The sequence below is a fragment of the Eurypyga helias genome, unplaced genomic scaffold, assembly GCF_000690775.1.
Source record: "Eurypyga helias isolate BGI_N326 unplaced genomic scaffold, ASM69077v1 scaffold3153, whole genome shotgun sequence".
NCBI classification, from domain to species: Eukaryota; Metazoa; Chordata; class Aves; order Eurypygiformes; family Eurypygidae; genus Eurypyga; species Eurypyga helias.
The window spans coordinates 19,927-33,853 of record NW_010239106.1 but is presented as its reverse complement, the minus strand read 5'-3'; the positions used below and the strand labels follow the sequence as shown (position 1 = coordinate 33,853).

General features: G+C 46.4%; 1 protein-coding gene across 1 annotated transcript; it reads left to right on the top strand.

Annotated features, from left to right (window-relative positions):
* Positions 1-791: 791 nt before the first annotated feature.
* Positions 792-10,741, top strand: LOC104503836 (interphotoreceptor matrix proteoglycan 2-like; the record flags this gene model as incomplete). The annotated part of the gene is made up of 8 exons (XM_010148025.1): positions 792-1,113; positions 1,625-3,369; positions 4,249-4,468; positions 5,644-5,854; positions 8,010-8,198; positions 8,388-8,586; positions 9,480-9,559; positions 10,446-10,741. Coding segments are annotated over 8 exons (2,979 nt in total), but the record flags the coding sequence as incomplete, so codon positions are not given.
* Between the last annotated feature and the right edge of the window lie 3,186 nt (positions 10,742-13,927).

Below are 13,927 nucleotides of genomic sequence, written 5' to 3'. Positions count from 1 at the left end.
GATTCTATGATTCTATGATGCCTGGGGTGTGGCACAGTAAGTAAACGGTGCCCAATTGGAGACTTAGGAATAAATTCTTTTTTCACATTTCGAGCAATTAGCAAATGCGTTGTGCACACTCGTTGTTGTTCGTCATTACTGCTGATAGAGTTTTTGGTTTTCCCCTTCACCGGCTTTGAGGCTAAAGTTATTCCAGGTTCCAAAAGCTCCTCTTTACATTATGGCCTTGTTTCCCTCTTGGGTTCCTGTACCACATACTGAAAAATAGCCGTAAATGACCACAGGGCAGGCACACGTTCAGGTTGAGTTTCTAAAGTGTTTTATGGGTCATGGTAAATGTAATATGATAATTATGGTATTGATCATGTAGCCGATGAGTCATAGCTGTTAAGAGCTCTCCACGCTCTAGGAAGGCAGGCACTATGGTGTGCGTTTTTCTTTGGAAACAGACAGATCTGATTTTCAGTAGAGGGAAGGAGCTGGGGTGGGTACAGGTGCTAAATCTCGTAATGCCGTGACTGAAGCTGCACTCCAAGCAATCTGAACGGCTTCTTTCTGTGGTCGGGACGGGACGTGAAAGTATGTCACAAGGATGTGCATTTCCCATGTCCGTTGGACGTGATTAGCAAAGGGTGTGTATCTGCCAGGGCCCCCCGTTTGGCCCCCCCTGCTGCTGAGTGTTACTTTCTCTTGCTGGCTGCTGCTGCCACCCGTGATGTGTTCAGCCCCGCGCCGACAGCCAATACTCCCCATCTCATAGTGGAAATGCTAATGGTGGGTTTATGTTCCAGGACAGCACCTTCTCAGCTGAGCGGCCTTCAGCAGATGAATCAACTGTCAGCAATACCTTGCCCTTGGATTTCACCAAACCAGATTCCACTGCAGATAGCCAGCAGTCTAGTGACAATGAAATCCGGCCAAGACCAGAAAATCTGGACTCTGAGGCCAGTTTGGCGCCTGAAGCTCCGCTCTCCTCAGAGGCTGATGTTACTTCGTTGCCTGATGGGCTGAATTTAGAGGATGGCAATTGGACTCCTCATTTGGTCACTGCTCCAGCGTTAGGTGATTCTGTGGACTCTCTGGAATGGCTTTCAGCCCCCAGCTCTTTAGATGGTAAGTTAACGCCATTGACTGAACCTTAAATTTGGACACCAGTGCTTTCTTGTGCTCATCAAAGGTAGAGTTCACCAGAATGACTTTTCAGTAAGGTCTAAAAAATTGGGTGTTTTTCTCTGATAGTTTTTCTTTCCTGTAAGCATGTATCCAAGAACAACAAGCTAAGGTAAAATGTTTTGTAACAGCTACTAATGCCCATTTATCCCTTAAGGGAATGGTATGCACGTGATACTTGTTTAATTGCACAGGTATTTCCGTGCAGGGCATGTTTAGATGATGCCACACAGAGACAACTGCTCTCTGAAGTAGACTGACTAGCCTGAGGACATGCCACACAGTTACTGAAGAGTGGGAGAGGTCAACAGGGGCCCTTCTGACTTCGCCATACAAAGGCCAGGATATCTCACAGGAAACATGCTGAATACAGGACTACAGACAACAGAATGAATGTAACTTTACCCTTTTAGTCATAAACAACAACTAATTGGAAATCTATTTTTATTTTTAGTGTTTGAAGAAACTGAACTATCTGAAGACCTTCTCTTGCCTTCAAGTCCTCCTCACCTCGTGCCTGAGGAACCTTCAGCTACAGATGATAATGAAGTTCCTCTGCTTTCTGCACCAACAGCGGCCTCTTCGTCAGACATAGAGACTGATGTTAAGGAAACAGTCTCCATGGAGAAGGAAGAAGTAACTCAGGGTAGTCCTACAGGTGGTACCAACGCAGACTCTGTGTTGCCCGAGTCTGCAGAAGAAATTCCTTTTCCCATAGAAGTGCACCCTATGGAAGATGAAAGTGATGTATATATCGGAGTTAGAGTTACTGATGATGATGGGTCTGGTTCAGCTTTTGATGGTTCGGGAAGAGAAATGGAATCAAGTATTTGGCCTTGGGAAGAAGCAACACTGGAACCAGTTTTCTACCCTGGTCCTGATAGCTGGCTTGAAGATGACAATGAGTCTTTGTTAATCAGAACTGAGGATAATATTCCTGAAGGCATGATCTTAGACTATATTCTTAACTCTGGGAATAAAATAGATGATGATGCTTCCGAAGATGAGAATGAAGGTATGGCCAATAAAAAAGATGATTTCCTTGATGAGTCTGAAATATTTGTCTTTCCAGAGACTACAACCCAGCAGGTGTCTCTGTTACCAACAGAAGAGCCATCTACAAGGACAGAAACATCGAGCCCATATGATTCTTCTTTTATTAAACCATCCTTGGTTTTGGAGCCATCAGTGGACCAGTCCTTTCTAGACACGCCAACTGGAGAGCCCCCTCTCTCACCCCACAATACAGGTCTGTCTCTGGAAGATAGTCTCCTTACACCTACAGGGACCGTCAGTATGGAGCAGCCTGAAGAATCCAGTGTAGGTCAGAACATCATTTCTGAAGGAGCTGGAGACCAAAACGAAGACAGGACCATGGTAGAACTATTCACAGTGGGGCAGTCAGATGTAACTGAAGCTGCTACAATAGGCCACTTGGACACAGGCTCTTCAGGAGCTGTTCTGACGGCAGATCCTTTCACGGTAAACCCTGGTGTTGCCATGGTAAACCCTGATGCTTCCACAGAAGAGCAGCAAACCCTAGATTCATCGCTGGCAAGCCAAGACACTACTGGATCAGCGGTGACGAAACCATCTGATGCTTGGCCTGCTGACAGAGCACCAGAAAACTCCTTAGATCAGACAGTGCAGTCAGCAGCGCCAGCTGCCACGCATGTTTCAGCTGCAGCTCCTTCTGCAGTAGATCAGACCACTGTTCCGGAGGGCTTCGCTGAGCAGGATGGTACAGACCATGACACGCGTGTTTCCACCGGCTTCAGCACGTACGTCACAGTGAGCGTAACACCAAGCACTGCTGACCTTCTGTCCCATCTCCCTCCTGTGGGATCCACGGCATCATCGCCTGCGGCTACCTCAGCAGAGCTGGGAGATGAAACGACAGGAGTCCTGGACGTGTCAGTGGACCTGGATCACGTGAGCACTGTCCACTTTTCCCCTGCGCTGACTGAGGAGGGAAGGAGCATGACCGAAAGTCACGTGGAGCTAACGACTCGTGTCCAGTCCACAGAAATGGCCAGCGTGGCTTGGGCCACACATGACAATCGCAATAGCACCCCTGTCTCGTCACGAGCTCTAGTCGTGTTTTTCAGCCTTCGGGTCACCAACATGATGTTCTCGGAGGACCTGTTTAATAAAAACTCCCCTGAGTACAAAGCGTTGGAGCAGCGATTCTTGGAACTAGTAAGAATCACTTCTGTGCTAAATGTCCGTTATCGGATAGACACAAGTCATTGGTAAATAGTAGTTTATCATCTCTCTTTTGCAGAGAACAGCTCAAGACTGATGTTTACTGATGCTATTTGTGTCCCTCTGTGGGAAAATTCTCTCTGGAAACTGGGGGTGGGGTTGTTCGTCTTACTCAGTAGTCTCTCCAAAGTGTGGCTTCTTAGCGCTATGGCCCAGATGCTCTACTGGGGTCAGTAAAAGTAGCCGAGGCGCTGAAGTCATCATGGCACTCCCCTTATACTTGCTTCCAGAGTGCTCCTACTTAGTCTGTAGGGAGAGAGAAGTAAACAGATTAGGATGGGCTCAAAGTGTTGCAGGATAGTTACTCCCCTGCCTCCCTAAGTCAGAGTTAGCTCAGGGAGCAAAGCTGTTCCTGAACTGACTGAGGCTAGCACAGCCTCACAGGGGATGCACAGCAACAGTTGTCTAAATTTTCTCTGGGGATTCCCCTCTCCTGGCTGAAATGAACAGTGGGAGATGAAGGGAGCGAACGAGAGAGATAGGGAAGGGGTTGTGCTTGAAGGAAATAGCCTGTGAAAGGATGAGCGTGCCCGGTGCTCGAATCAAGGGAGAGCACCCTGTGTGTCCCGAGAACCCTGTTTCTGCACCGTAGATTTTGGGAAACTGCCTGCAGATTGGTACACGCTTAAGAACTGTCTGAAGTGCTCGGGCTCCTGGCAGGCTGCCGGCACAGGCTTCAGCTGGGTCAAGGTTTAATGCCCTTGCCGTGGGATTTGGCTAAAATAACTCCCGCTGTTTGATGCAGTAACAGTGCAACTGGTTTGAGTGGAGGTACAAAGATTCAGCTTTTCTGTCATGTCCCCTGTGTTGCAGCTGGTGCCCTACCTTCAGTCAAATCTGACGGGCTTCCAGAACCTGGAAATCCTCAACTTCAGAAATGGCAGCATCGTGGTGAACAGTCGAATGAAATTTGCTAAACCTGTGCCTCGGAACGTCACCAACGCCGTGTACATGATCCTGGAGGACTTCTGCAACACCGCTTATCACACCATGAACCTGGCCATCGATAAATACTCCCTGGATGTGGAATCAGGTAAGGATGGCAGGGAAATGCAGTTTAGAACAAGGGAATTTAGAGCAGCTTCTGCATCAAGAACTTACTGAGAATGCCATTGGCTTGGAGAGCGCTCACTGCTTTTCACAGGCTGGGCTTTAGAAAGACAGACTTCCACGGAGTTCAAACAAACAAACATCTGTCAAGGGACAAAAGAGATGAAAATCAGAGCAGGACCCAGACTGAGTGAACGATATGGGGGCAGTACAGAAATATGGGGACAAAAGCAGCTGGTGTAGTACTCCATATAATGCTCCTGCACTCTCAGTGGGGAGTCAGCAGGAACAGCGGTGCCCGTGTCTCTTGTGCTTAGTTTCGTGTGTGCTTTGAACTTACTCCATGTGATCGTTCCCACGGGAGGTCTCCAGTCTAGCTGCCAGGTGACAGCCACTGCCTTACTCTTGCAATGAGGTTGTGGTTGCCTGGAAGAGCTAAGGACCCTCGCAGTTCACTCCTCTGATACAGGCATAAAGTTTTTTCCCTGTCCAAGTTAGCCAGCAGTTTACCATACAGGCAAGTCGGCAATCTTTCCTGGTGTAAGTTCAGAGAAAAGTGACAGTGCTGACCTGTTGGCCAATGGCTGTTCTTCTGAGGGAGCTCTGGTCTAAAGATGGTCTCACTGACATGACACATCTTGTGCTGTTGATGGTTTAACTGTGTGGCAGCCCTCTTGAGCTTGGTACAAGTGAGATACCTCAAATGCTATAAGCTGGTGTTCCCTGCAGACAGAGGCAAATCACCTCACAGTGAGTGCCAAGTGCCCGACATCCCCTTGCCCTTCCCCGTACACCACTTAGTACCAAGTACAGGGCATCAGCTGTGTTTTTACTCATTTGCAAAATATAGTTCCAGCAGACAGACCATCCAAGGGGCTGCATGTTCCAGTAAGGAAAAGAACACTTTTGACTTACTTTTGGGTTGGCTTGTTGGATGGTTTTAGCCATACCATTGTGCAGACAGCGGTGAACAAGGCTTCCTAGAGCTTGTTCGCCTTAGCAGAACCTTTTGTTACTCAGGAAAGACACGTGCTGGATTGTTGTGGATTATTTTAACTAAGAGATCATTAGAGAAGAGGGCAGCAGACAGCCAGCACTTTGCCTCAGCTAAGGGGCTCCTCTATCTATTCATTCATTTTCCGCGCTGTCCCTTCTCAGGTGAGCAAGCAGATCCCTGCAAGTTCCAGGCCTGCAACGAGTTCTCCGAATGCCTAGTGAATCGCTGGAGTGGGGAAGCGGAGTGTGTCTGCAACCCTGGCTACCTGAGCATCGACGGGCTGCCATGCAGTTCCATCTGCAATCTGCAGCCCAACTTCTGCCTGAATGACGGGAAGTGTGACATTAGCCCCGGGCAAGGGGCCATCTGTAGGTAGGTTATCCTGCTCCTCCAAGTATGTGCCCCCTGTACGAAAACCCCCTTATGGTCTCCTCTGTTGTGGCATTCCACAAGATTTGTGCAAGATTCTGTAAGGGAAGGTGTAACAAGTGATAATTGTTCATATAGTGAGTGGAGGGGCCAATATTAACGTTAGTTTTCCTATGTAAATATCGGAAAGACACAGTAACAAATGTCTGTAATAGAAGAGAATCATCAGGAAATAAAACTGACTGGGGAAAAATGGTTGTAAGGTAATGGAACAGGCTCTTGTTCAAACCCCCTTTGACTACAGAACTTATCTCTAGTGGTTTTCTCAAGTACCAAAGTGTGAGGTAATGTCATAAAACATTTGAGAGTTAATGCTATCACAAAAATTCATATCTGAAGGCATATTGATACAGCATAAATATATTAAAAATCATGCTCTCAGTTAAGAAAAAGTTCTAAAAGTAAATCATTTGCCATTTGGGAAAAATCATGTGTGGTTTGATGAAGGCAGAGGCTCCTTGGCTGAAGATTTTGCTTTTAAAAAGATCCAGATGCATTCAAACAGGATCTCTGTATTTTACAGGTAACTGAAAACACTTAGCACAAGGCACTAACAAATCACTGCTCCCCTTGACACTGCACTTAATTTTTTCCTTCTCAGGCAATCAACAGTCTGTTTTTATAAACAAAATATACCTGTCAACAAAAGGTAGGGGACTTAGTGCAAAAAAGAATATTACTACTAACAGTTAGTAATTACATTACTTCAGGTGATTTTTTTTTTTTTTAAAGAAAGCTTACCTAGAGCATCTCTAAAGTCATTCTTAGAGTTCTGGCAGTTAATGGCAGAGATAAAAATGTTTTAAAGCTACAGAAATGGATATGATCACAGATCTACTACAGATCTTATCATAGTTGTATGATAGTGTTAATTAGAAACAGGTAAGTAACTGAAGTCAAGCATGACCCGGCCAGCGTTCGGGAAGAACTTTAGGAAAAATGTGAAGTATTGCTTACTGTTTTCAGAAACTATTTCAGGTATTTATGTTAGGAGACTTTATTTACTGATGTTTCTGATTAACAAGGTTCATTGCGGTGAGTGGCCATAATAGCTTACAGTTCCTGGAGTTTTTATAGCCAGAACTCCCAAACACACATGATGCAAATATATTATTTTAATTGGTATATTTAAAGTCAGTATTAACATTAAAGTTCTCGTGTTCATAAACACAGCAAGGCAGAAATAATGAGTGCTGGTTTGGGCAGCTGTTCCAAAGAACACTCTTGGGCACATGCTTCTTTCTAGTCACTTACTTCATGTATTTCTTTGACCATTGTGGAGTTCACTACACCGTAAACATTCTGCTGGTGTAGCACACCTGCATTTGCATTGACACTGCAGTGTGAGTAAGACAGCTGCTTTCCACCTGGACAGTGTTCGATACGTCACGTGCAAAGCTCGGTGAAGGCACAACTTTTTACCTGGCCTAAACACCTACCAGTTTTAACACGTACTAGGATACTCTAAATTACAAATCCCACAGGCTTCTTCCTGCACAAATGCATTTTCCTTTTTTAATTTTACCTGTCTTCACTCAATTCAGTAACTGGGCTTGTTCAGCCTGGAGAAGAGGAGGCTCCGGGGATACCGTATCGCAGCCTTCCAGTACCTGAAGAGGGCTGATAAGAAAGCTGGGGAAAGACTTTTTAGCAGGACTTGTTGGATATGACAAGGGGTAATGCCTGTGAACTACAAGAGGGTAAATGTGGGTTAGATGTAAGGAAGAAACTGTTTACAGCAAGGGTGGTGAAACGCTGCACAGGTTGCCCAGAGAGATGGTGGATGCCCCATCCCTGGAAACATTCAAGGTCAGGCTGGATGGGGCTCTGGGCAACCTGGCCTAAAGATGGCCCTGCTCATTGAAGGGGGGTTGGATTAGATGTCCTTTAAAGGTCCCTTCCAACCCAAACTGTTTTGCGATTCTGTGCCAAAAAGCTGTTCACAATAACAATAGTAATAAAAGAAAGTTGGTGCTTAAACAGGCAAAGGTATTTATTGAGGTGATGCAGCTGAGGGCACGTTGAACAGGAAGTCAATACGTTTACATTACCCAAAGGTTTTGCTGGCGTTTAATTTCCCTGTGTTTCCTCGCTTCAGGTGTCGGGTGGGCGAGAACTGGTGGTACAGAGGGGAGCACTGCGAAGAATACGTGTCTGAGCCACTGGTTGTGGGTATTGCAATTGCTTCTGTGGCAGGATTCCTTCTTGTGGCCTCTGCCGTCATCTTCTTCTTGGCCAGGACCCTTCGAGACCAGTACACAAAGAGCGACACCGAGGACTCACAGGGGTAAGTGACACCGTCTCATGTCTTTAAACACCCCTGCTGCAATAAGGATCATTCTGTCCTAAATCTCCTGTCACCTAGTAGACGAGCAACAGCGCGTATACGGGAGCCTCCAAGTGCCAGGCTTCCTTAACCTATCCGCTGCCCTTCCAGGCTGCAGAGGAGCTCACAGTTTGTTTATTCCTCCCGCAGGCAGGGTGACAGCCTCTCGTCCATGGAGAACGCCGTTAAATACAACCCCATGTATGAAAGTGATACGACTGGCTACAGCCATTACTACCGGCGGTACCCTCAGCTAACATCCTACAGTTCCACCAGTGCGGAGACGTCCACCGACTACAGCAGTGAGGAGATCAGGCACATCTATGAAAACAGTGAGCTCACTAAGGAGGTAAGCGGCCCTGTTTTCCTAGTGGGAAGAGATGGTGCAGGGACAATAAGCTTATTTCACACTTGTAACCTGAGCAGTGGACCCAGTGTTCCTCTCTGTCTCTGTTCTAGATAAACCAGTTGCCACTATGGCCGCTGCAACTACTGAAGGGAAGGGGGAAAGGATTTCTGTCCCTGCTTGCTGTTAGGTAGAGCGAAAGGAAGGGGGGTGTTGTGGGCTGTAATGAATTCCACATGCTTCAGTAACTTCATGGGAGTTGGGGAGCTTTGCTGCTGCATTGCTTGACACAGCCTTTAGCTTTTAGTGCCAACTACCTTATGTAAGAGTAGTTACGCAGTGAAAACCTGGCACATCCAGGCCTTCTTACTGGGTGTGGGTTTGGTTTTTTTTTTTGAGTTTGGGTCTTTCTGTAACCTGCAAGTTAGATCACATCGTTCTCCTTCCTTCCTATATGCAGAGTATCCAGGGTTTACTCTCGAAGGCTAAAGAGGAGGGATTTACATCCAGGAACTAACCACAAATCCTTAAGCAACTGTGAGAGGTGTGAATCCAGCCTGGAGCTGGGCTTGTAGGCAAAGTATCCACGAGACATAAATGGTTTTGTTAAAACCCGTTGAAATGCTGCACTCTGTCCAAATCCTGGGTTTGATTTTAAAGGAAAATATTACTCCAATGAAGTGCTTCACTTAAAAAAAAAAAAAAAAAAAAAAAGGCATAAAGAAGAATTTTAGTGTTGGAGTGCCCAGTTTCATGCTCTACTCCTTGAAATGGCAAAGTGTAAGATTTTTGTTTTCCAAACCTCAGAAATCAGTTACCACAGCAGTATGCTAATTTCTGTTTTGCACTAGGAAGTTTTTTGTACTAGGAATTTTTTGTTCTGTTTTGTATTCTAGGAAATACAGGACAGAATTCGAATTATAGAGCTCTACGCTAAAGACCGTCAGTTTGCGGAGTTCGTTAGGCAGCATCAAATGTAAGTGAGACGTCCTGTCTGGGTAACTCCTCTGATGTTTTCACGTGTGGGCTCTTTGCTACAGTAACTGTGTTTCTCAGATGAAGGGTCTAGAAATGCCGGGACACAAGAGGTTAACGTGCCAGCGTTGCTTCTGAAGAGGTTCAGCCCTTCTAAAGTACTTAAAATAATCAGTGTCAGAAGTAGATGGCCCCAGCAGGTATGTTGAAAGTGTTGGAGAGGAATGCCAAAGTTAATGGGTGTCAGAGAAGCACTGACATCAATTTAGGTCCTTAAAGGCATAGATGGAACCTTCTCAATTCTTCTAGTGTAGTCACTATTGCCCGGTGTTCTATTTGAAATAGAATTTTTAAAAGCACCTTAGTTTCTCTTCGGTTCTCAAGCCTTGGCGACTAACCCAGATCACCAGTACCATCCTGGCTGGTTTGGTGGGCACCTACTGGGATAGAAAGCTTACAGTTAAAAAACAGTTAACTGACCTGAGCCAGGTGCTTTAGTGAAAATTACCTATGAAAAAGGCTGTCAGGTAATTCATTGTTAGCGTGCGCGCTCCAGTGAACGGTACCCTCACTGCAGCAAGCAGCAAATTGCAGCTAGCTGGGTTAGTTCAAAAGATTCTGCAGTGCAATTCCTTGGGATCCTATTAAAAATAGCTACAGTAGCTCAAGTTTTGTGTTCCAAGATCATCAGCTACTTTTTTTAAAAAACTGAAAATAAGAGCGGATCACATTTTTCCATGTCAGTTGTTCATTTGTTTTCCTCTTGAAAAGGATCAGCACCTAAATTTTCCACAGCTGGAAAGAAGCAAGGGCTGCCTCATCTAAGCCCCGAACCCAGCGTTTGGAAGAGACGAGCTTAATCGTTGCTTCTCTGGTTTTCATTTCAGGAAGCTGCTCTAAGGAAAAAAGAAATGGCTAGAATGCATGTGGGAGATCAAGACTACCTTGTTGCCATAGCAATGGGCTCAGATGTAACTGCAAAGTTACTTATAGTCTTAACTGCACGGGTGGATACAGATGTTTTCTAAATGAACGGCTAAAATGTACAGATGTCTGTTTATCTCAGTTTCTTCTGGCTTTTCTGTGCAAAGTGACGCTTTTAAAAGGTGATCCGAACAGGCAGAGGTTATGAAAGTTCATTTTCCTTCAACTCTGAAACAGACAGTGAAAGCTTGTATACCAATCCAAAAAAATCTCCTTGGGTAAGGGAAGATACACGCGCAACCAAAATAAAATGCACGTTCAAAATCCCTGTCTGGCATTTGTCCCCTCGCTGGAGGCTGCTGAACTGGTTCCACAACTCTAAAGCACTAGTGGATTTGTTTTGCACACCACAGACTTGTGGGGTGAGAACTACTGGGCTAGAATTGCGCTCGTTTAAACCATTCCCGTTGTGAACACGAACCTCACCGGGAAAACGGTTTCCGTGTATGGATGCCCCACGCGCGTTTCGCTGTTAGCAAACCAGGCACGGGGCCTTGCTGGCCTCCTGAAGGCCCTGCCCCACCATCAGCGACCCCACAGGCACCTTGCAAGGTGGGGCGGTGCCGCTCCCGTGGTTTTCACGCCGCCGTGGCTGGTGCTCCTGCTGTGCTGGGCAGATGCGAGCCGGGGCACAGAAGGGCTTCTAGCACACACATGTCCCGTGAAGCTTAAGTGGCTAACGTAGACTGGGGTTTTTTTGTATGTAGACAATTTGTTTGGTATTTTCTAAGTTAATTTGTATTATTTATTTGTTGTGTATTTCCCTACCAGCTTATTTTAATTATGGATTTAACTGTTGAAGTAGAAAGATGAATCGTATCATGATGGAATACTACAGTGGGGCCTGTGCCCATCCTATTAAAAACATATTTAGTGTTCACTCAGTGTTAAATTCAGCCAACGAATATTTGACTTTTCTTTACTGAACTGGGCAATAGTCTGCCATGGGCTCCATTTCAGAATCAGGCTGTGGGATTTAAGTGCATGCATTTTTGGGATGGCAGCGATTTCCCCAGGTTTGGGAAGAGAGAAAATGAGATTATTATTGGCTTAGTGGAAGTCAGTGTAGGATTCCTTAAACAGAATAAGTCAGCCTGAAGCATTTCAAAACAGCTGAATTGACGAGGGGACCTCCTGAGGTGCAGAAACGGAGTTTCATCTTGGAGTCACGGCACAGTGCCGGGAACACCGACAGGTTAAGGTGTGCTGGGGCTCTGTTCAGTCACCCAGCGTCTCTTGTTTAAGGCATTAACGGTGCTGTCAGGGTTAGGGCACTAATAGTCTCACGCGAGCTTCTGCTAGCAACCAAGGCCAACTTACTTCTTCAGAGCCTGTAGTTCTCAGCCTGCAAGTGCCAACAACCACCTGATACTTTCTAGAGTTAAGTGACAGAGGTGCTTACTTGTCGATAGGCGACTCACCTAAACGCGTGGAGATTTCAGTGCCGTTCTGCGTGTTCTGGAGAACCTCGCCGGATCACCTGCGTAGTATCTTCTTGCCTTGAGCAGCAGGGAGTGGGTACTGGAACCACGCATCTGTCGAAGAAATGCATAGAGAAACCCCCGTGAGCCCAAACAAAAGACAGCAGGAAGTAACACGGTGCTGCGGAATATCGTTGTGACTCGATGCTGTGAGATGGAGGCCCCGTTCTGCCGGGTGACCCAAGGGCTCTTGGAGCAGCTGGTCCGGTTTCTGCGGCACAGCCCGCTCCCTCCTGCCCCTACGCCAGCGCAGCGGGGCCATCCTGTTGCATTGGGGCCTTGTGGTCATGGCAGCTGTATGATGCAGAGCAGCACTGGGCTCAGGGTAGGCATCAGCTTGTAGGCCCTGGGAGCCAGCTCCGTGCCGGGACTGCTCAGCGCTGCGGCAGTGGGTGGTGGCGGGGATCGGGCATGTTTTGTGGACGGGATTTTGTGGTGCGCCAGCTGGGGACCCTTGGTGATGCTGAATATGAGGTATTTCAGTGTATATACAGTGCATCTTTTCTTTGTGTGTGTGTACACATGTGAACATAACGGTATCTTATTTTCACTGCAATAAAAAACTGTTTCCAAAATGTTTTTCTGTAGCATGAATGGAGGTGCTATGAGTTTGATTGAAGAGAGAAGGTAACTTGGCCACGATGGCTTGTGCATGGAGGATCAGAAAGCTGGTTGTTTCTTTTTAAGCAGACTTGGCCCTTTGCTGACAAAAGTGCCAAATGTAGTTAATAAGCACTTCCAAGGGTGTATTCTGAAAATCCGTGCTGGAAAGCACACCACTGAGTGCTTTGCTTTCAAGTAAGCTCTTTGCCCAGTTTGAAGATGTTTCGCCTCTAATTAAAGAGCTGAAACATGTTGTTACTTTGGTGATCTTGGAGTCTTAAAAACAAAAACAAACCCTGCCCCCCTTCAGACCATCTAAACTGTTTGATGATGCATCTTACGACACACCGAGGACTTGATGAACTAGCTTACTTTCTTTGATACTTTCCCAACCCAAGGGACACAGAACACCAAATATCCTAACAAAAAAAACCCCAACAAAGCAGCTCAGTGCACAAATCTGCCAGTACTTGTTATCGGGCGACGTGCAGTTTTTCACGTGCTGAAAGTAAGAAGCGGAAGTGTGAATGACCTGGCTTATTTAAGAACGTGGCCAAAAGCAGTTACTGTTTACTGGACACCAACAGGTCTGTGGCTCCTGTGGCCACTCGAGGCTTCAGACGTGGCACTGTCAGCTGCCCCTTTAACAGGCTGTCACGCGTTCAGCTCCCCATGTGGGACCACAGTGCCCCATACTACAAAAACCCCTGGCTGTAAGCTCTACCTGTACTATTTTGGGGGTGTCAAGGCCTTCCCCTCTACACCTGAAGGCACCAGTCCACAGGGGTAGAATTCTACCCTGGCTGGGAATTCCAACAGAGAACAAGCACTCAGAGCTGCAAGGCTGGCAGCAGTTCAGGAACTGTGTGCTTGCCTTTTATTTGAGAGTTTTTTTAGTGAAGGACAGAGCAAAAAAGCCTCAGTTACTCCACATCTTTTAGCTATTGTGATATGGTCCAGCCTGTGCATGTCATGTACCGCTGGGTAACAATTTAGTCCCAGAAAACAGGTTGCTTCAGGTCCTCAGAGATAGCTGAAACTACATTTTCTCCTATCTCCTCCAAAAGAAGGAAGCATGGATAAAGTTTAGATTTTTCAGAACTTACAGCTTAATTACTAAAATGCAAAAAGCCTTTAACAATCAGGACTTTGACTCATGTTCCTCATCAGACCTGCTGGACTTGGTCCTTGTGAAGGGAGCACGAGAGGACTCTGAGCACTCTTCCGCGTGGTGTCCGTGGAGAGAGCAGGCACGCCAGGGTGCTCGAGCTCCAGGGCAGGGACAGTCATCTCAGCATATT